Source organism: Ischnura elegans, chromosome 5 (genome assembly GCF_921293095.1).
Source record: "Ischnura elegans chromosome 5, ioIscEleg1.1, whole genome shotgun sequence".
In the NCBI taxonomy this organism is placed as follows: domain Eukaryota; kingdom Metazoa; phylum Arthropoda; class Insecta; order Odonata; family Coenagrionidae; genus Ischnura; species Ischnura elegans.
This window is the reverse complement of record NC_060250.1, coordinates 53,658,520-53,682,619: the sequence shown is the minus strand read 5'-3', so window position 1 is coordinate 53,682,619 and position 24,100 is coordinate 53,658,520. Positions and strand designations below refer to the sequence as shown.

General features: G+C 38.8%; 1 protein-coding gene across 2 annotated transcripts in view; it reads right to left on the bottom strand.

Annotated features, from left to right (window-relative positions):
• Nucleotides 1-11,320: 11,320 nt before the first annotated feature.
• Nucleotides 11,321-24,100, bottom strand: part of LOC124158886 (tubulin alpha chain, testis-specific) — a 61,422-nt gene continuing 48,642 nt past the window's right edge. Inside the window, exons 1-5 of one of the 2 annotated variants that reach the window (XM_046534290.1) lie at nt 19,027-19,184; nt 17,726-17,948; nt 15,709-16,010; nt 14,690-15,217; nt 11,321-12,688 (exon numbers count right to left, since the gene is read on the bottom strand). In XM_046534290.1, the coding sequence (XP_046390246.1) occupies nt 12,392-12,688; nt 14,690-15,217; nt 15,709-16,010; nt 17,726-17,948; nt 19,027-19,029 (1,353 nt within the window). In that variant the 5' untranslated portion in view covers nt 19,030-19,184 and the 3' untranslated portion in view covers nt 11,321-12,391. Of the gene's footprint in view, nt 12,689-14,689; nt 15,218-15,708; nt 16,011-17,725; nt 17,949-19,026; nt 19,185-24,100 lie in introns of those variants that run through there. The other variant, XM_046534289.1, reaches the window with a different exon arrangement.

Below are 24,100 nucleotides of genomic sequence, written 5' to 3'. Positions count from 1 at the left end.
AATTTTAAAGAATTCCAGGGGATTGCTTATCGTTTGGGTTCTTTTAAATTATTGCCTAATGAAGTAACTTTTGTGGGAGAATTTCTGCGATTTGGTTATCTCATGGGGAAAATAGCAAAGCTCTCTATCAGTTCCGTAGAAGATAGGTTTATGTCAATCTTTCGTTACGTATTATTTTCCCACGTCCAGCTTCTATTGTCACTAACTAAAAATTGTTCTGGTCGTTCCTAAAAAAATGGATTCCATTCATTTTGAAAATTCAATATAAAAATGTATAGATTTCATTGACAATAAGATTGAGGGAGTATGAAAAAGAACCATTTTGAATTTCAGGGATTGTCTTTGCAAGGATATCGCATGATAAGGACCTCTAGGGCGTTGCCGACCTCGCTGCCACCTATTATCCCGCCTTAAAGGGCTGGGACCCGCGATTCCATCCGAGGTTAGTTCGATCAAACTCCATGTTTTCAGGGAAGTGATAATTGGAAGGGTTTCCCACTTCCATTCCAAGAGTTTTTTTTGCGTGACACCATCACGTGGACTACCTTTCGTTTGACTCTTACCCTTCGACCTATCTGGCATGGGTTGCCCTGCCGCGAATGACTTAAAATTAATCCCATCAGGGCAGCTCTAGGGGTCATAGGAACGTGCAAACCTTTCCACCGCGACAAGGTTGTAGCACAAAGGAAAGAATCATTTATATAGTCAACGATATACTATTATCATAAACTTTTTTAGTATCAAATTTTAGAAGTTTAATCTAGAAGTGGAGTATAAATCATTTTATTCACATCATCTATTTAGTTATCTTCACTGCACCGAAAACAGCGCATTTATGACCTTTATTGCGGGGGAATCTTACAAAAAACGAAGTACCCTCGAACTTAGGTTTGGCAGGCGAGGACTTAGCCCGCCGACACCGAGGCAGGAGCCAGCCATTTCCAATATTTCCCTATATACTATTTGTATGACGTTTTTGCATTGAAAATTCATATTTTGATAATTTCAATGCTAATTCCTTTCAATTACGTATCAATTAGCCGCGGCGTGACAAAAAAACGTAGCGATTTCATATTTAAATAAAGTCTTTTGCGCAGACTTCATGCTTTTATTTTTGGGATATTTTTACTTTCAAATAAAACAAATAATTCTCTCTTTTTCATTTGGTGATTCACCCTACAATCCTTGCCTATGTATGTTTCTTCCGTTCATGACGCTTTTTCCACACGTGACACCGGTTGAGGATCCCCATGGAGATCGATAGCCTGTTCCGTATTTTTCGTGAGGTTTTTCTCTCCACGTCCGCAGTGACGGAACGCGATCAAGCTCCCTCACGCGGGAAATTACGGGTAGCTTACAAGGATAAAAGGTGCAGTTAGCGTTGGATTTATGCGTCCTCGAGTTTAGGCACGTATTTAATAATAACAAAATATCTGCCCCACTATACTCCTTAGTCAATACTGCGTTTTTAAGGCTAAAATTCAACTTAAAAATTGTATAAACCTAAAACAAAGTAAAATAATTATGTTCGGCACAATAATTTTTAATTCGCTAACCCGGATGTTGCGTACTCCATACAAAATATCCTTAGAATTTGATAAAATCGTACTACGGACAGGCGAAAAAAAGGTTAAGTACCAAATTAAATCTTTTTGTGTGAAACTAACGAATATACTATAATATTTATATTGAATTACTTAGCTATTTACTTCCTCGAAATTAGATAAAATAAAAACACTTTGTACTTAATTTTATCATTTATAACTTCCACAAAGTTAATTCACCTACCATCAACTTCCTCCAAATTAGTCCTGAATCCGATTACTTTAATGAAATTGCATTTTATTACCGTTGTTAAGAAAAGGGTACCAGTTTGAGGGAACTCGAGCGAAGCACTAACTTTGGGTTCCCGTTATACGGGAACTGGTTTTTCTATTGCGACGAAAATTGGAGTAAAGGGCCACCAAAATTGCTGCTACGCTTGAACTACTTCAAAATCGGGTATTTTTTCGTTAAAACTGTATTAGAAACAATTAAAATGTCATTGAAAAGTAACTTTTTGTGAAGAATAACTCAGAGATGAACACGGAAATTTGTGCTGCCATTAGTTTATTCTTGTCCCTCTCTGTTATTTTGCTATTCTTGTCCAAATTCTAGGTAGGTACTCTTTTTATAACAACGGTGATAAAAACTTTATTCGAGTTCTTAAAATGCTACTTCTTTAAACTAAACAGATTCAAGTTTAATTTGATGAGACTTAATGGTAAATTAGTAAAAAATAAATAATATACTTGGTAGGTTCATCACAATAAATTCTAATTCGCCGACCTTGGTTTCCTCTCTTCCGAGTAGAACTTTATCAAGTTCAAACGATATTGTGCACGCAACATCCAGGTCAGTGGATGGAGTAACGGGGAGTGAGGTGATTTTGGCGATTTTTGGACACCCCCACCCCTCGTAGTGAGATATCGTGAGATTTGGCACGACCCCCTTCCTCTAATCACACGTGAGATAGTTCAAAATGCGTATTTTCAGTGTGAAAACCTTGATCCATGCTTCATTGCCTTGGGTTTGTTTAGACATAACAATTTTTCAAATTATTTATAATAGATAAAACACATTTTGCTCAATTCGACCTAGTTTTTGACAATTTTACACTGTTTTCTGCGGAAAAAAATAACGTGATACTTGCCAGGGCCTCCCTATCCCTTAAAGAGATTGGATGAGAATCGGCTGGACCTCCTCCCCTCCAAAACGCCTCACTTAATTAATAGATCCCCTCTAAAAAATAACTGAGCCAACAGTAGGGGGAGTTTCGTCCGGTGAGGAAAGAGCGAATAAGTCGGTTGTCCTCGTCGGTTCCACGGCCGCCTGCGAACGTTGAGGGTCGGATCGCGTGCCGTAGATTCAAATTTTATTTTTTATCACATAACGCTCATAAAAATGTATTTCCTCGCTTAAATTATCAAAAAATATACTTCAGAAATACAAAATAATATACTCGCTGGGGTAAAAAAGTATAGTTCCCCTCTCGCTTTGTCGGAAATGGTCTTCAGAACAACTTAAGCGCTTAGCAATAAAATTAAATAAAAAAAGGTGGTAGCTTGTCATATGGTGCATCCCCTTATTCTACATATTTATGTTCTCGTATACGAAACCAACTCGCATGCCTATATACTTCCAGTGACTGGTGAGTTCTGGTACCCGTCCGGCAGCATGATTTGCGTCATCTCATATAATTTTTCGATATCGATCCCTTTTGTTCACAGTTTTTTTCTAATATTCTTACAGTAACTCCAACATTAATGTTCTTCTGTTGCTTTATAATATCTAGTGAGTTCATGTAAAGATGAATGGAGTAAACAGACTAATGTATTGCGGATATATTGAATTCTGCCATGATGAATTCTTGGTTTAAGTATATCTATGAATTAAATGGTCTTGTTTAATCTTTTATTATTTTACTATTGTGCATTTTTTCATCAAAAACCGTCTCCAAATTTCCCCCCGTCTTTTCTCATCGTAATTCTCTTGTTCTCGGGATGAGTAGCACTAATGTTTTTATTGACTCTGTTGACTTTTATCCACACAGTTGCACAGTTCTTTTCAACGCACAGCTATCCTGAGGGACATTGTTTTTGAAGAAGCCCAAGTACCTGTAAATGTCAGAAAACTCGGTGGATGATAGCTTTGTTTCACTTATTCATTCATAGTTAACATCCACATAATAAGTCTGGAAACGGTTGAATATCCTGTTCTCTTTCTGGTACTTCTGCGCCTCTTCTAAACAACTTCTCTTTATTTTTGCATATCTGAAAATTGATGGTTAGAGGCGTAACTTTGTGAAAGTGATTCATTATGAAAAATGAAAAGGAAGAAACTTCGTGCTTTCAGATGAATATTTATCAACACATTTCACGACCATGATTTCAACGTTAGAGTTCACCTGATGATGACGTCTAACGTTGAAACCATGGTCGTGCAAATGTGTGAATTAACATTCATGTGAAAGCACACAGTTTCTTATTTTTCATTTTTATATTTATTATTCTACACGACCTATACAGCACAATCGAGGTTAGATGATGGAGTATCAGGGGTGACAAGCATCAATGGAGGTGTAAGATAAGGCTGACCACTATAAACCCCGACTTTTAGTGAATGCAAGGGAGATGTTAAGGAAGGCTTTGGATGAGTTAAGGGGGGGGGGGGAGTAAAAGCTGAGGAAATGAATCGATGAGGCGTTGATTAGCCTATCAGAGAGAGGTTCGCAGGTACTGTCAGATATGTCAAATTGATGGTGCATCGAATATGTTATTGAAATCAATCACAAGACGATCAAAGTAATGTGATTTTGAGCAACATGGTGAATAATGAAAATCAGGCTTAACGTAAAATAGATGAACACAAATTAGAGCAGGTGAAGCAGTAGCAGTTTAGTCAGCACATCATGAGAAAATAGATACAGCAGTGAGGAATCAGTAAGATAATAGAGTCATTTACGATTTGGAAATATCTAATGAGATCACCTATTTACAATATTTAAAAAAACGATAGTGTTATGGTAGGTATGGAGAAAAGTGTCTGATCTGGAGGTTTGCGGTAAATTACCGAAAATCCAGATCAAACTTCCATATCAAAAAGTGGAAAAGTGGGGAAGGGTAAGGAAAATGATACGATTTACTGGTAGAATGAAAGAGAATATGAATGACTGGGAATGGAGGAGGGTAGTTAAGCTTGGGAAGAAAATACAGGTGGGTGGAGAAACATGGTGAATAACTTTAATAAATTTTTTCGTACCTAGGCTACGTTTTGCTGGGAGAATTAACTGCGTGCTTCAATGTTAAGTATCATCTTCAGGTCGATTAGATACTGTATCTAATCAATCAGTATTTAATGGACCTGAAGATGATTAATCGATACACGTAGTTAATTAGCGCAATTGAAAAGCTTACTAGGTGCGTAAAATGTTTATTTAACGCTTCCACAAGTGGGATTATTCGCTCCGAGACAGTATTACCCAACCAATGTGATATATTAATTATAATAACTTTGTTAAACTACAGTATCCTCCCGTATACTTTTTCGACGCCTTATAAGAGACTTTAGAGTACCCAATTAGACTTAAGGTCGGAAATCCATTCGTATTCAAAACGGAAGTTTCGTAACCCAAGATGAAAAAGCCGATAATGATTGCGACTGACGTTCTCTTATCGCTCGTGAATTTACGGAAAATGAGGGCAGAGATTCTTGACGCGCTGCAAGTTTTTGAAGATAAAAAAGAAGCTGGGCAGATGTATGCATGAATGCGTCAAGCGCTGCGGAGATGGACTGGCGTGTCACGGCTTGGCAGCGGAATCAATAAGCGGGATAATTGCCGAATCAAGACGGAGGCCGTCGCATCCGGGGTATACTTCACGCTTGACGCCCTTCACCTGTTTCTCCTTCTCCGCCCCACCGCATCTCACCACGCGTCGCCCCGGTCGCCGAGATTATTATTACTGCTGTAGTGATCGTCATTAGAGCGGCCAGCCAAGCATTCAGACGGGGGCAGTTATGCGGTGGATACATTAGTGTCCGCCATCAGTAGTTACGAGTTAGTTCGAGCAAACGTTCGGATTGTACCCAATATTCCATATGACAAATATTTGAGTACCCCGATGGTAAGAACTTGGGAGGTGATCATCTACATGCTACCGTGCAAGCCTCAATAAAGATGATTATCTTTTGTCACCATCACGCTTCAATAGGCGTTAGGACACCAGCTGTTTACAAATAAAGAGGAAAATCTCTGAAGAAATTACGCCTAACATTTATTAAAGTCCTTTATTGTTCGGGGGGAAAACAAATTCCCATACTTATCGGTCGGGTAAAATATCTTAATTTATTTATCGTTTCTCTCAGACCTGGAAAAATATTGAGGTTCTTGTATTACATACTCCATGTCGCTCTTGAAGATATCCATTCTCAATTGCACTAACAATCTAAGCCTAGCGCGCGGCCTCCACGTCACTAGTGGTTCCAGCCTTATTTGTATAAAATCTATGTAACGCTTCCTGCACATCTGTGGCAGTTTTTGACGAATCGCACAGCTTTTCTTTGAATTTTATTAAGTTCATGGATTAAGTCTTTCTGATCCCATAGTTTCGCCACGTATTCATGATGTATCCGGTAGCGTTTGTAATAGCACCTCTCTTTTACTTTTTCATCTGAAATAATTCCCAGTTTTCTAAGTACCTTGATGAATAACTCAACACCCTGATATTATTATATTGGAGGACGCATCTACGTATCTGGATACTCAAATACCCTCACGAATATTTGGTTGAGAGGCGGTATTCACGAAGACACCTGTGCGATACTACTTTAGGCAATCGAGTACTCAAAGAGGTGTTCAAGTACCGGTCTGTTGGGAAGTATTTGTCCACTCGTGGGGGTATTCATGTAATTGGTAGGTTATAGAGTACCAAGAAGATTACATGGATGTTTTTTGTATTTATCTGTGTTCCTGAAACTTGTATGGGTACCAAAAGACCTATACGGTTACCTGAGGACCTTGCGGAGACTCCATGTAGATGAGGGTTCTCGAATACTTGTACTTGGGTATATTTGACGGAGTTCTGGTATTTAAGGAGGCAGTGACAGATCCAAGGGAAAAGAAATTTAATTTCCCCCTTGACGTTGACGACATTTGTAACTTTTTCAACCCTATTTTAGGCAGTAACTCTTGCTCCTCTCACATTGCATTTTTATTTATGTACTTTAGAAATGATATTTCGATGGGTAGAAGGCGAGTTGTAATCCTTCGCACAAGGATCACCGATCCTTACAACAGCCAAGGCTAGATAAAATTCTAATTTCCTTTTAAACTTATAGATTATAATTTTCTTGAGAAAAAACATTATCAGGTACAAATTATTATTTGGTTCCAATAGAAAAGGAGCGGAAAAGGCGGAATTGATACGTGACTATAATAATGGTAATGTCGGCTTTAATGCAAGTGAATTTAGGACTCCATAGTCCATTCTCATATTTACTTGTTTGACAAACACATGAATTCTCGGCAAGGATGGTAGTAAATCCACTCGAATGGTATTCGAACCCGCGACCTTTAGATTGGCGGACATTACCCCGGTGAAACCGAGGTCTGCCTACCCGGATAGACTTTTGACTTCGCCTCCACTGGATAGAAGTCTGTTAATTTTTAGGAAAAAACACAAAACATCTGCACTAAGTTTTTATGTAGCGAAAGCTAAGGGGTGTTTTTTTTCTTACTGCATTTACATGGTCTTCCAAGTTCCAATCGTGTTATAAGTGCTCAAAATCTCAAGCTCCACTCTGTTTCAGTCGAATTAATTGTGTGGAACGGTAACGGAAGTGAATCTTTTAACCTGCAAAGGAAAAAAAATTCCTCCCTCATTTTTTCGCCAAATACCCTTGTGTTTTCAGTTTAAATACTGAAGTGAGATGGGATATTGTTTGCACTGTAAGGAAGGTATTCATAATACCATTATGTCTGTGCAAATAAGGAGTATCCTCTCCCATAAAATATTCTTGTAATATTTTGCATCTTATTTTATCCATTGAGAAGCAATTTTTTTGCTTCATTTCTCTATTTATCAATGAAACTATAACGATCTTATTCCTATTTTCCTCCATTTTGCCCATATTGCTGCTACGATGACTTTAATATATTTTGTTATTATTAGTTTCGAAACGCTTTGATTGTCCAAACGGAAATATAATTTGCATTTTTATCTGTACTATGGCTTATTCATCCATTTTTTTTTCAAGAAAATTTCCTCGCAAATTAGATGGTATTATTGCACCGGTTCTGGAATTTTATTTTGCGATCCAAGGTAAATTATTTTGATGGAATGGAAAAGAAAAACATGTTTTCGATTCTAATATGTTGACTAAGGGCGTAATTATCAAGTCTGATTGAAAATCTGATGATGATTTATCATGTTAAAAAGCCTTTGAATATTTTTATTTTTTGGTAGCCCTATTAAGTAACAAAAAATAATTTATGGGAATAAGTAACTAAAAACTTTACTTGAGACTTTGAGCTATTCCGCTAATCATACCAAATCACTAAGCCCTTAGGTATAAAGCCGTGCTAATTGATGCTCTTCGGTCGTAATTTTTCCCTGTACACGAGCTTGTGAACACTTTTATTTGCGGTGTAGCTCTGGCTGCATTAACTTTCTCGGATTGTCTTGATCGATATCCATAAAATTAGTTTTTGTTAACGTTTTATATTTTACACTTCCAGGTAATAGGTTGTAATACGAAATGGTGACATTTTTTTCTATTACTTTATCGTAAATTTCGCTATATTTGTAACTTCTCTTTGGTATCCCTTTTGTTATCTTCACTATGAGCTTTACTTGTTGTGCATAAGTATATTAACCCCCTTGGTCCTGGCATTTGGTATACAATACATCGACGTCTGAATTTGTTATCGCTTGGCAAGTGGAATTTCGTTATTGCAATTTTTCAGTGCTTCTCTACAGATGACAGCAATATACAAAATCACATAAATTGTTAATGTTTATTAACATCTAATTAACCAAAAATCATGGAATTTGGACCAAAAATAACTGTGTATGCCCCGGGACTGAGGAGGTTAATCTCTTTTTTACCCTTAAGATCGTACGATTCACATAATTCTCTCCTGGAGGAAAGCAGAGTCAGTGGGTACTAATGGAAATGATCTTGGATAATTCCTAAACTAGAAGGAAGCAAATTATTAATTAGGGTCATTCCATAACAACATATCATAAATATAATATTAATACTCCTAAGCAGGAACTTTCTAAGAGGTTCTTACACGTATCTGGGTTTCCTACGCGGCTTGATTATTTAGTCAATAACATATTATGAATGCTATTTTTCTCACGCAAGCTGGAGAAAATTTTACTCTGGCCTTTTGTTTCCAACATTCTAAAGGAAATATTATTTTTCACTCTTTTTGGAGCCATGAAGTTCCTGGTCTTAAGGGAAGTCCAAATAGCCCTCACTTCACATATTAACTTGCTGCTTCATTGAAGCCTTAGGGAGAGGTTATTATTTCATGGCTTTGTCGATATGCCGCAGCCGTCAATGTGGTTCGATCAGAAAACTTCATCTTTTCTTCGATCGATCTCCATTTGGTGATTTCTGCACATCGATTCGACCATGACCTTTTCGAGAAAAAATAAAAAGGTTATGCTAATATTATTGACATTTTCCGAGAGGCAGCTTCGACTCGGAGATCGAAGACCTTCCTCACAAAATGTTCCTCCAATTCAATTGCTTCCTGTAGAAAAGAGTAGATGAATCCAACGAAACGAAGTCGTATTCAACATTACCAGTTGAGTCTAATCTTTATTGCTGATCTTTCGAAATTATCTTTCAATCTTTTGGATTAATAATCCTTTACGAGTTAGCAATACTCATTGGCGTGTCAGCCTGGTTTTTCTTCGCGGTGTTATCAATTATTTAACTACTTATGATGATCCCTATCACTCTCACGTAAAAGTAAGCGCATAACCGTCGCTTCACGTTCATAGGTACGCATTCGCGGAGACATCAAGATAAGGTGACGAAAAAATGAGATAATATGCGAGACGAATCGTCAAAACGCTCAGGAGAAGATAGTGCCTTCCGTTTCCCATAGGTGTAGCTGGCATGGCTTTAGTAAGCAGTTCCAGAGCATTGCATGAGACGGATTGATAAATATTTTCCAAAAGTATGAGTAGAAAAAAGTGGGGTAAGGCAAAATTCATGGAAACTGGTCTTTGAGGGGCATGTGCCTCACAGAATTTTGTCAAACTTTATGTGTGGACTGAACTGGAACATGAAGAAACGAACTTTGGCCAACTAATTCTAATTTCTAATTCGGGGGAAAAAGGAATTCACACCTTTATCCGTTCGGTAAAATATGCCTCTTAATTTATCGCTTCTATCGGACCTGGAAGTATAGTGGGGCTATAATGTTATGTTCTCCGTGTCGCTCTTAAATTCATTCTAAATGGTTCAAGCAATCTAAGCCTAGCGCGCAGCCTCTGAGTCTCCAGCGGCTCCCAGTCTAATTCACTTAACATCTGGGTAACGCTGTCTGTACGCCTGTATCAGCGTCATGCTGCTAAATGCCGTATCACACTAGCGACTGCGACCGCCGCTGCCACCGCGATTTCGGCTGCGGATGCAACTGCACCCCATCACACATTGCGGCCGACACCACGGTCGCGCATGCGCACGTATGAACGTTTCTGCTTGTGGCTTGTTTGTTTACGAAAGCCCAATGAATGGATAGAGAGCAGCAATTGTTGAAATTGTTCCTAAAATATGTTAAAACGTACTTCATTATTAGTCACCTGTGTACTCGGGTCCAATATCTAATATGCTGGGCTTCCATCATCACTTTAAAAATCCTTCCTTAAAAATAACCTTCTTGAATTTCCCTCGCTACGGTAACCAAAACAAACAAGTCTGCCGCAAGCGCGCGAGATTGAAATAGAGCTCTCTGATTGGCTGCGACTGCCTCGCTCTGATTGGTCGACGGGCAAGTCGCAGCCGCAGTCGCGGTCGCAGCGGCGGTTGCAGTCGCTAGTGTGATCCGGCCATAAGAAGTGAATACTACGTTTTCCGCAGTGTTAAGGTTCCAATTTATCTTCCGGTTATCGTCGGCTGCTATGTGACTACATCCTCCCGGATGTTGTCCTGATATAAGGAGGGCTCAGATCATGGACTGGTATCTTCAACCTGAAGACGCTGGCAATTGTGCCAGCGAAACTGTTGTCGTCGCATAGTAACCGACGCGGCAGTAACCGGAAGATGGAGAAATTGGAACCTATCATGTCTCATTTCTTTGAAGAATGTGGTTCTCAGGGGTCATTCGTACATCCTAATATAACTTAATTAGTCCTTGACTGCCAAAAAATGTGTGAAAAATAATTCTCTCTCTATCAATAACTGTCTGTGATATTCTTCCTCATTTTTTTTAACCTTTCATTATTAGTCATTCGAGTCTTTCGAATTGCTTTATTTTGGAGAAAAGAATACCTATTTTCTCATAATGATAGCTAAAAAGGATTCCGCACTGTGTTATTAAGATGAAAATAGGTTACCGAATGCATACCGTTATATTTTTTATTTTGTACCATTATCTTAAAAAGCTACATTATTCGGGACATGTAAATGGAGAATAGAACTAATCAATTTGAGATTTGTCCAGTTTACCGAGCGGAAAAGATTTCCTCAAATGCCTACTAACTCCTTTCTCATTTTCTTTTTGGCGATCAAAGGGTTAATAATGACAATAAAAATGAAAGCGTCAGTCTTTTTGCGGAGCCGCATGAAATTTATTTCCATTTCGGTACAATTTTCTGGTATTCACCTTGCACATATTTCAAAAGCTCGGGAATAATTGATCAATCAATGATGAAACCACATCCAAAGTCTTCAACGACAGTTTTTATTTATGCTGAAAAATTATAAGAACTTCGTGTCTCCCTTGAATTCAAATCATACATTTGGGGAAATATGTATTTAATATTTATTTTTATTTTTCCTCTTATTCTTTAGGCACTTTTGTCTTCAAAAATGTCACAGTCCAAGTTTTACTGGCCTAATACCAGTATGAAATCGTGGGTGCTGCCTGGGGTCCATCTGCAGGCACTCAATTGTTATTCCTGATTGATCAATCATGTCCTCTAAATGCAATGAATCTGGTATCATGTCAATATGGAACAATTTCACACTTACTCAATTCAAACAGTAGTGTGTGGCAGAATTTATTAGGTTGAATTGGTGTTTACACAAAGGCTTTTCACTCACACTAAAAAATTTAACATTCATAAACCACAAATCCTTCCATAAATCTTGCTACGTGATAAGCCATTTAGAACATGTTTACATCCAATTTTTCCAAAGGCCAAAATGTGACTAACCATTAAGACATGATAAGACACTTGATTGTGGACTGAAGGATGCATTCGGCTTTCCCTTGGTGTAAGTTCAGTTTGAATAAAAATTCATTGTAAAATAATATAATAGATGAGATTCAACTTTAGCCGTACACAGGGGTTGCGTGGACGATGGGTAAAAATAGGTTCTATTATATTTTTTTACTCACTAACTATTTCTAACACGAATCAGGACACCCAAAATGTAGAAAAATATGACATCAATATAACTTTGCAAACTCACACATAAATAATTCGCATGAAAAGAATTACCAAAGCAACACATGGAGACAGCTAAGCCTAATGCCACTTAATAAATGCTTCTAAATAGGTATATTCCTTTTGTTTTTATCAGCATTATCCTGTCATTTCACTTTCTTTTGTTCCTCCCGTCATCGACGCACCGGTGCGCGCAACCCTTTTCTTTTGTCTGTGCGCGTTTAGTACTCGTCGCCTTCGTCCGCTTCTCCTTCGACGGAGTCCACGCCCACTTCTTCGTAGTCCTTCTCGAGCGCGGCGAGATCCTCGCGAGCCTCCGAGAACTCCCCTTCCTCCATGCCCTCACCCACGTACCAGTGCACGAACGCCCTCTTCGCGTACATGAGGTCGAACTTGTGGTCGAGGCGGGCCCAGGCCTCAGCGATGGCCGTCGTGTTGCTCAACATGCATACTGCCCTCTGGACCTTGGCGAGGTCCCCGCCTGGGACGACGGTCGGCGGCTGGTAGTTGATGCCAACCTGAATACAGGAAGAAAATGTGAAATGAAAAAGATTTTTTGGAGTCTGAGTCTGAAACAATGCATTTTTACCGAGAAAGGAAGGAGGATGGGTGCACTGGAAGTTAGGGAGATTACACTACATGGAAAACTTCCCAATGATGTAACCTTTCCTAATCCACCCCCCTTATTACTCATCACCCTCCTAAAATCCCACCCCCACAACCCGACTGATAAACTTTGTTCCCCCACCCACTACCCCTTCCTGCTTAAGCAATCCCAGCTCGGATCCACCCCTACCATCTAATAAACCCCCATAACATATGATGGGATGAGAAGCCGTGGGGTACAAGTGATTTTTTTCCTTAAGAGAGTTCGGTACAGAAATTTGGTAAAAAAAACAAACGAGATCGACTGGATATTTAATAGTGCATTTGGTTTTCCACTCGATGTCAGCACAAAACAGAGAATTACTCGTATCCTTTGGCAACCAAGTTTTTATATATTTCTGTTGTCCATTTTTGAAACTAATTCTGTTTAGAAATAAAATCACTGGTACCCCTTTGCTTCTCACCCCTGATATATAAACCTGTATTCGCCATATTTTTTTTGTCTCTCTGTGCTTACTAATGGCTTGACAGCCGATACCGGTCATAAGTTTTTAATTAAATTGAGGAAATAACTAAGTGTTATTGCTAATATGTACCCTTCCACCACGTTCGAGCTTCAAGTTTCGATTTAATAGGTTTTTGGAGGGAAATTCAATATTTGGCAAGCTCATTTGAGGGGGTGAGAAGTCAAGAGGTACAAGTGATTTTTTTTCTCGACAGAGTTAGGTAAAGTTAATTGTTAAAAGGAATACCTAAAAATTGGTTGCCAAGGGATACGAATGAGTCTCAGTTCTGTGCTGACATCGAGTGGAAAATCAAATGCACTATATCAAATATCGAATTCATCTTGTTTGTTTTCTATACCCACCTAATTTCCATACCTAACTGTGTAGAGAAAAAAGAAATCACTTGTACCCCTTGGCTTCCAAACAGTGGCTTACAGTGTATATATATTAAGTTTGAAGCGTGTCAGTCTGTCTGTATTTTGTGCAGTCACACATTAGGGTTCATCTCAGTCGTACCAAGTGCTACAGAGATTGGGCTTAGTGCGTTCGACGCAGAATCTGCACTGAACATTTTACACTTGGTCCCAGTGCTGTAGCTTGACATTTCGTGAAGTTGCGGACAAAAAACGTTCATAAACGGACCAAGAACAGCCTGCCCACAAATGGGGGCAAACAAAATGTAAGCCACAATTATTTCCTGTCTCCCCACTGGAATGGTTCGCCTTTGCAAGACTTTAGCAACCAGCAGCAGGTGCAGCAACGCTATAACATACAACAGCGCCACAACAATAGGCGACAGGGCAACGAGCTGTAGCGCAACAGAGTCAACCTGGCTATGGAACAGGCAGGTTAGCACTGCTTGTCCTCCGCTTCAATTTGATATTCCATAATGTTAACTATGCTAACCCATGGTAGGAGGAAAAGATGAAGGGAGATAAACCATATTTGTCAATTTTACCTCATGGAATAGAAGATTTTGCCCTCTATAGACTTATAATTTTAGACACCAGGATATGAACTACTCAAACCATTGATACGACGATGACATGAATGAGGAAGTTCAAATTTTGACATTATACTTCGTGAAATACTACATTTCAACTTCTATACACTTATAATCTTATTTTGTTGACGGTTATTAGGATGAGAAATGGTGAGGAAACCCAAATAACTAGAAAATAAACTTCTACTCTGTGAATATTAATTACTACATGGTAACGAGGTCTCATTATGAAATCGTTCCAGATTTGACTTGGTGGATCTCATTAATAATGCTGGAGTTCGGGTTTAACTGTTGGCATCAGCTTTTGATTGCTGCGCAGCCAACTGGAGCGCCCTTGATTAGGTTTGCCTACTCTAAGAAGTAACCGAGTAGCGTCTTGTTGCAGCAATAAAATATTGCATTACCTTGAAACCAGTGGGACACCAGTCAACGAACTGTATGGTCCTCTTGGTCTTGATGGTTGCAATCGCGGCGTTGACGTCCTTTGGCACGACGTCCCCCCTGTACAACATGCAGCAGGCCATGTACTTCCCGTGACGCGGGTCGCATTTGACCATTTGGTTGGCGGGCTCGAAGCAAGCGTTGGTGATCTCGGCAACCGTGAGCTGTTCGTGGTAGGCCTTCTCTGCCGAGATGACCGGGGCGTAGGTGGCCAGCGGGAAGTGGATGCGAGGGTACGGCACCAAGTTGGTCTGGAACTCGGTGAGGTCGACGTTGAGCGCGCCGTCGAAGCGCAGGGAGGCCGTGATCGACGACACGATCTGGCCGATGAGCCTGTTCAGGTTGGTGTATGTCGGGCGCTCGATGTCCAGGTTTCTCCGGCAGATGTCGTAGATGGCCTCGTTGTCCACCATGAAGGCGCAGTCGGAATGTTCAAGGGTCGTGTGGGTGGTCAGGATGGAGTTGTAGGGCTCTACCACGGCAGTGGACACCTAGAACCGTGCGGAAGAGAGCATAAAATACCACTTTTGTGGATTCGTTGGATAAGCAACATGAGGAATTTGGAATTAATTGCAATAATTATTATGTATATTTATGAAGTTTTGGTCTAGAAATTAAATTTCAATTTTCAGCGAAGACAGCGTATCGGCAACTTCATTTTCCTTTACTCGGGATGACATCACAAAAAATGGGATAAATAATTAATGGTGACTTTAAAAATATATAATAAGGATTACAAAAAAATAATAAAAACAACATATACTATAATTACATCTATAGCATGTTAAAGTTTCGATCGAATCTTAAACTTCATTCCTCGTGCAAGCATAATAAGAATAAGTGGTCCAAAAGGTACTTACAGGATAATAAGAAAAATTAATCTTGATGTAACATGCATTAAATAGAATTTCCACCCGATAGAATCCAATGTAGGACAATATAATATTTTAGAGTTGGTGTTTCACAGTCTAATCTTCCATACCTGTGGAGCAGGGTAGATGGAGAACTCGAGCTTGCTCTTCTTGCCGTAGTCGACGGAGAGGCGCTCCATGAGGAGGGAGGTAAACCCGGAGCCGGTGCCGCCGCCAAAGGAGTGGAAGATGAGGAAACCCTGCAGACCCGTGCATTGGTCCGAAAGCTTGCGAATGCGGTCCAGCACCAGGTCCACGATCTCCTTGCCGATGGTGTAGTGGCCGCGGGCATAGTTGTTGGCCGCATCTTCCTTGCCCGTGATCAGCTGCTCCGGGTGGAACAGCTGGCGGTAAGTCCCCGTACGGACCTCGTCTGCAAGACAAAAATCATAAGTGAACAATATGATGCATTAGGATGGCCCTTATTTTTTAAGTTTTCGAATTTCTTTTGGACGCCCCCAGCATATATGGATCCAGGGGGGGGGGCAAGGGGGCACTTCCTCCCCCCCACACTTAAAAAAATAGGCAATTTTCAATATGGTCACATTATCATTGCATTCGTTTTGTATTACGTGGTAGCCTTGTGCCCTCCCCGGAACAAAATCCTGGATACGGCCTTGCTTGTGACCCTCCCCCCCCCCCAGAAAGAAATCCTGGATCCACCCCTATCCCCCAGTTTTGTTCCATTTGGTGAGAAAACTAATCTTGTAAATTATTTTTGTCACCAGATACCGGGAAAACGTGCCGCATCGCTCTTGATATTTTGAAATTTTGGTATTTTTGATTTTTTTTCGGACATAACTGAAGATGATGTCACTCTCGGATTATTCTATCACTTTTCTGGTTTTTTTTCCTGACCTTCTCTCTGCCAATCAGCACATTGCAGGATCAGCGTAGCGTAGCGTGGCATAGCGCTTCGGAAAATACAGTCGATTTCAGACCTCCGCCGCGATAACATCGTGAATCTGCTCGTGGAGCAGTGTTGCCAAACCTCACGAGTTCCCCTGGTATGACTTTTAGTATACCTTTCACCAACGGTGCCGCTCCAGGTTTCAGCATCTAATGCTATCATCCTGATCCTGATGATAGCATTAGATGCTGAAACCAGGGTCGTGCTATTTAACATAAAGTGTGGAATAGAACAAAGTAATTTTATTTTATTCTCTGTACTAAATCCCTGAAACTAAGTTAAAGTATAGAACATTTATCATGAGGATAGATCATTCCATTTTTATCCGATAGAAATATTCCAATAGCGTCAGCAGCTACTTAATGTGTAAGATTTCCCAAGAAAACTGATAACCGCATTTCTTAGAAAATTTTGTCATAGTTTTATGCCTGAATCTAATCTATTGCAAGGCAATCGACATCACATTCATTAATTTCCAATCATTTTTCAGTAGTGCTAGAGAGTTTTACGTAGGTAACTACAGTAGAACTGCAATTCTCCGAATCCATTAGGACCTTACCCTATTTGGTTAATAAAAATTTGTACAGTTGGATTTTTTACCGAAAATTGGGGTATTTTATGGAGAAGATTTCATTTTCGGTAATGTATGAATTTTTAAGTAATTTTAAATGAAAAGAGTACATTTTTATAGATAATATTGCGTCCAACTAATGAAAATACTGTGTGTTCAAGTATTTTTTAAATTTTTATAAAATACTTGCTGAACATCTCGGTCAAAGCTAGCTGTTTGACTGTCATGATCCGTTTTCGTGCAGCCAGGTCGCGCATCTGCCTCACCACAAGAAGTTGCATGTGGTCATCCTTAGGCTGGTGCTCCATCCACCCTAACGCTGTATCAAGGCCGGCAAACGCCGTATTTACGAATTTTCCGGATATTTTGCATATCTTCTTTGTTTTACGTTTTAAATTTTATTCTGTTAGCGATTCGGATAATAAGCTATTCGGATGGCTGGAGTTCTAATAATTGGAGTTCCATGGTACCTCAAAAAATGTAATTTTTTTCTACTTTTTCCATTTTTTCTATTTCAGTCCATTGTGCTACAGTAAAAAATAAGTTCCGTCATCTCCAGAAGGGCGCGGGACCCTTCTCCATGGAGAAAGGTGGATTGAATACGTACCGACAACAGTGGGCTCGAGGTCCACGAAGACGGCCCGTGGCACGTGCTTGCCGGCTCCCGTCTCGCTGAAGAACGTGTTGAAGGAGTCATCGCCTCCGCCGATGGTCTTGTCAGAGGGCATCTGCCCATCTGGCTGAATGCCATGCTCCAGGCAGTAGAGCTCCCAGCAAGCGTTTCCGATCTGCACGCCCGCCTGGCCGATGTGGATGGAGATACACTCACGCTGAAGAGAAGAGACAGGTATTGAATTAGTGCACGCATAGCGGTAGAGTAATGACAGTGTTTACATTCGAAAAAAGTTCTCCGTAATTTTCCAAGATCCCGACAGTAAGAAAAAAAATCTGAGTTAAATTATAATATTATGAACTTAATATTACTGAAAATATCCATTATAGGTTAACTTCTTGAAAAATTTTCATTTTTTCATTCATGAAAGGGAGGAAAAGAGTAATTTTAAAATGAAAAATTAGAGCAGCATTCACTACTGTGTAAAAAATATTCCCTAATTTATCTCGAGGATAAAGTACTAACATTCTGGATCAGTTCCACATAAGAAGAAGTACTTTAACATCTTGAGACAAAGCGAATAATATAGAAAAATTCCTTATTATTGTGGGCAGGGGGTTGGATAGAAAATTTGTGAAAACATATGATCGAATGAGACAAATATTTCCTGTAAGCTGTGACGCCCATTATCGCCTTGAAAAAAATATTGAGCATAATTTACATCAAGGGCGAATCGCCTCGCAGAAATCAATGTGGATTTTGAACTGCGAAACAATTGAATACAGGAATTATACGAGTTTTTTCTTATAAATTGAATACATTTTATTCAGAGAATTCCTCTTGTTATCCACCGCCGGATCATTTTAATGCCAAGATAATTGAGGAAATATATATAATTTGGGATAATCCTACCGAGAATGCTCGAAGCACCTAATTTTGCGCCTGATTGCTAACTGAGCTATTTTTTATGTGGTGCTTTCAAAATACTCTCATATGAATGAGTGGGTCAGAATATGTGAAAACATTTCTAATTTTACAAGTGTAAATCTGTTCAATTATAACCATTTTTTAACGTTCAATAATATTCGATGATAAAACATTCGATGTTTGGAAAATGGAGCGGAGAGATGCTCCTAACCTATTCCACGACCATTGACCGATGATGGCGATTCGGAGTCCTTTTTTCATTTCACAGTTTTTATCACTGCCGCAGTCATGAGTTTTCGCGCACGGAGGGGCAGGGGATAAAATGTTTCGGAACGAAAAAACTCAATTTAGCATGATGAATTTCTTACCATCGTGATAGATTTTACTCGAGATATTGATGATCAGTTTTTTTCTTTCGATTTCATCGGCCTCAGTATAAAAATATTTTTGAATTTATCGATCAATGTTGGTTAACCAGGTATCAATTGTGTTTCTCGAGTCAATTTCTACTTTTCGTTCTGAAAAGGACAATAATGATGGAGAAAATCTCGGTATAAGGTGCGGTCGCTCCGCTTATATACGATTGAATATGTAGTTTTTTTTACAAAGATAACATTGAAAACTTGATACAGTATCAGACTCTTATGGAGATCCATTATACCTTAGAGAATGGATACGTGTTCATGATAAGACACCCACGTCAATTGAATGAATGAAAAATGTTAGAAATTTCCCCTTAGAAAGCCACTTCAGTTACGTAGCGGGCTCCCATGAGTCCCTTCCAAGAGCCACGTGGAGGTTACTTCATAAAGTTGGATTACGGGGAAGGTGACTCACCACAGGGAGGATAATGACCCGTCCGAACACAGGAAAGGGGCGGGAGCCCCAGGGAAAGGCTATTGGGGAGGAGCAGGGAAGACTGTATTATGGGATCAGGGCAACTCCACTTTTGCCCCATCGATTAATTTCCTTAAATTCAGGCCTTCTGCAGGGTTCATAGATGCGTGAGAGATGGCATGGTTTAGAATTAGATTAGGTTTTTATTAGATTTTAGGCTTATAGAAATTTTGTGATGATATTATGGTGATTGTAGAAAAAACTGAGTAGCGAATAAGCATATTGAGTACTTTTAATGTCATGAGGTCTAAGGGTGGCTATACATCAATGGAATTAAATTGCTAGATTCCGAATAGTTCATTTACTTTTTTCTCAGAAAAGACGGTGGGAAAATGTACAACCGCTCTTGATTTGTAATATTCTTCCATTCCTTTGAAAAAAATATGCACTATTTTAATCCATATTTTTTATGGAAATGCCACGTTATGACATGGAATTTTTATAAAAATTTTAACTTATAAGCAAAACGTTTAATTTTTAAATATCCTTTTACAATAATATTTTAATATTAATCATATAATAATATTTAAAAATAAAATTTAAGTATTTATCATAGATGTAATAATATTTAAAAATTAAACTTTTTCCTTAAAGTTTATAAATTTTATGGAAATGCTATGTCATCACGTGGTGTTTCCATACAAAAATATTAATTACATTTATAACAACATTAGCCTTACGATTCTGAAATTACTGATTTCGAAAGTTTAATTTTCAAAACGAGCTTACCGAAAAAAATTGCCCTTCTGTTTACGTACTTTGAAAATTCATTTCGTTTGAAGATGCGAGCCACTTAATCCTGGGCTTCTTCTCCTCTAAGCTCTCGTGTTTGAATTACTTCGACTCTAAATTTTCTTCACCTTCCACACCTTCCGTACTCTTATCTTTTCCATTTCCCATCCACCATTTGCAACGGAGAGAAGCGAAGGCTTTAACGCCCGTTTATCCTTCAAGATCCCTGATACAGTCTTCCCTATCTCCACACGTTTCCTCCACCTCCCTCAAGTCTTCCTGTCTCGCCTACCTCTAAATAGAAAAAAATAATAATGCCCAAAAAAATCCTTCCAAGCCTCCAATCTTGCTTCTATTCCAGCTTTGAAAAAATAGCTCTTCCCGGTGCCGGGCGTATGCTGTATAGCTTCCGCAGGACGGAGTACCGTCTATAAACACGCGATGCCTACGCATTCTGTCCTTACGACTGGCGTGCCGTGGCGTGTATCAACGTGGGCAGTCGCTTTCTTCCCTCGGCGCTATTACCTTTATTAGCGCCTCGAATGGAAAAAGAATGGAGTCGCGTGCAAACGACTTTAGGCGTTGGTGGAATGAGTGAGGGGGAATATTTCGGTGCAGCCACTCTTCACCAAGTCAGCTGCCAATATTATGGGAGCTTTGACCTGAATGAAGGATTGGTTATAACACAATGATGATTTGTAGGAGTTAAAGAAATAAAAAATTTGTAGGGATGTGCGAGTACTCGAAAATTCGAGTCGAGTCGAGGAGTTGGTACTTTCGAGTTGCATAGCGGATGTCGAGTCGAATAGTTTCAGTTACAGAGTTGTCGAGACCTGTAAGTCCCAAAATTTGCCAAGCTCTAGCATAAATTTCATGCAATGATATCGTTTTTAAAGTCGATATGTCGTCATAATGCCTTGGCTTTCGGAATTTCTGCTAGCCGTAAACGCAGGAGTCGTCGATGTGGGCGCCTTTCGTCAGCCGTAGTGGCCTACCGTCTTCCGACCCAGCGGCGTACTCGGAGTAATTCGAGTGGACCGCTGCATCGCTCATGCTTTCTTATCCGATACTTTTGTACCTTAAGCTACTTTCTTTATTCAAACGCCGAGAAAATAGGTAAATTGTTAAATTTATGAAAGAAACAAGAATATTCTTTCTTTAACATAAAGTCTTAGGCTTGTAACTTTAAGGTTTTAGCGTACAATGCCGGTTTTTCTCGATTTTGGCACAATTATATGATCAACGTTCCTCACTATCATTTCCTGTTTACGTCAGGCTAAGGGTTCAGAAAATAAAATTTAAAACGGTATTGGAAAAATGAGAATATGTTGGAGAATCCATTGTTGTATTTCCTGGTCCAGAAATTACCATACTCGACCCTAATCAATATTCGCGAATAGTTTTCAACTCGACTCGAGGTCAAAAAGTGCTACTGGTACATCCCTACAAATTTGCTTTTCCTACATGGTGATTTATTTTTTTTCCTTTTGGAAAATATAAATCGACATGTAATAAAGGGAAGTTATTATTCCTTCAACTCCTGCAATGAAAGGATTTCCACCAATTTACGCCCGCTACTATTACCTATAAGATTATGAATGTTTTTACACGTCCTGCGCTAGTGAAATAATTAGTACCCAAGTTAGTTATAGACACCTAGCTAAGAATTTAAGTTTTCCTGTGCTCCAAAATGAACGTTAACGATCAATAATCTTTTGAGAAATGCAGTTTGTCTCACGCATGCACGAAGAAAATTAATTTCAATAATTCATAATCAATAAAAATTCAGCCGTAAGTCAAATTAATTTCCCACGTGTATAAATCAATTCTATAGTACTCTAGTACATGCCTTATGCAACCTGCTGGCATGTAAGATAATTTCCCTTGTCCAAGAGTTTTAAGGTCAAGGATAGTAAATTCACAGTAAATAGTAAAATTCAATATGAACTTTTATTTCGTCGATTTTAAGTTACGGGAATCTATTTTTTACTCAAACTATTTAAACTATGTAAAATAAAGTTCTACTCATGAGAAATTTAATTTATCTTGCACGTACCAAAATATGTAATTAATTTTGAAATATATGAACGACTCATATAATGCACGAACTGTGTCTAAATAAAGCGTTCGCTCTGCAAGGCCAGCACTTACCCAGGAGAACTATGACCCATGAAAGTGAAGGGGTCAAGTCTTTAAGAGGATGGTCCCTTATCGATCGTTCCTGTTGCAAGGGGTAGGGGTGCAGGTAACTTGCGTCGAGTACTTCCGACAAACCCTTTACCCACTCACGCTCAGCTACGTTTCCTTGGAGAGGGCTCCTCAGGGGTGCTGCACAACATAGGTTACGTGACCACAATGTGAATGTACGAAGTCCATGTACTAAGATCAGTGATCAAAAGCGTGCCCGGGGGAGGGTGTAGGAAAGTCACTTTTGATAAGATTATTATCGGAAGATTTTCATTATCTAACTAGGAAAAAGATGAAGGTATTAGGGTCTTAAAGAGCTTTTTCGAGATATACTATCGAAGATTATATCCAAAGATTATCGAAAAGCTATTCTCAGCCGAGCCATTGAAGTGTATGTATTTCCTCACGGTAAGTGCCACGGTAAGGATCACTTTTGCTAAATTTTAATTCTGTGATGGACGAAGAATAGAAGTCGGACATTCCATATTACAACGATTGCGAGAGGATTTTAATTTAATTTCAATTTAATTTGATTTGAATTTAATACGACTTAGGACGGGGTGAGAGGCCAAGGGGTGCAAGAGATTTTTTTTCTAAACGGAGTTAGGCATATAAATTAGGCAAAGAAAACAAGAAATCAACTAGATATTTAGTAGTGAATTTGATTTTCCTCTCGATGTTAGCTCAGATCAGAGACTCACTCGTATCCCTTGGCAACCAATGTTTCGAATACTTATACCTTTTATCAAATTCTGTACCTAACTCTGTTTAGAAAAGAATATCACTTGAACCCCTTGGCTCAGTATCCCCTCATATATTATTGTGGTGATAAAATGGCTTTTCGATCGTCGCGAACACTTGACAGTGAAATAAAAGCCATAAAATTGAGGGAAAAATAATATTCTTGTTACTTATTAGATAGTATGTTACTAGGTGATCTAGTAACGTTTTGTGGCGTAATTTTTGCAAAATTTCGTTCTTTTTCAAATTAGGTAATTTTTATCATGGTAAGTAACGATCTAATTTGTAAAAGCTTCGTTCAATCCTTTTACGTTTGTTCATTCTTTTCGTAGAATTTAGTCCGCAAATTATTTTAGTTTAGCGTGAATATCACTTCATTTTACTAAGTATCAGTTTCCATTTTATCCATTACTTTTTTTGATATTAAAAGACATTTACTGCATTCATGAACTTTTCATCTCCAAAATCATAAGTTTCCGTTGTATTTCCGCCTCATAAGTAATTTACTTTAAAAAACTAAGATTTATTTTCCGTATCTTTGTTAATCCTACAGTTGTTTGATGTTTTAAACGACGTTATTTTTATGTTATGAGACATGTAGAAGGTATTTTTATTGTCAAGAAAACGAATGATCTTGCGAAAGTTAATGAACATAAAATTGAGTTTTTTTTTACTATAATTTAGTTATGTGGTCGATCCAGGATTTGAGATTATAAAATGAGCGTAAAAAAGAAAAAAAAGGTACTTCCAAAAACTGAGGCATCTTTTTTCTGAGAGTGTTAATCATACAGTTTTTTGCGGTTTAGGTCTGCCTTATTTTACAGCTTCATGAGACATGTAGCAGGTATCTATTTTCTTAAGACAACGAATGATCTTACGGAAGTA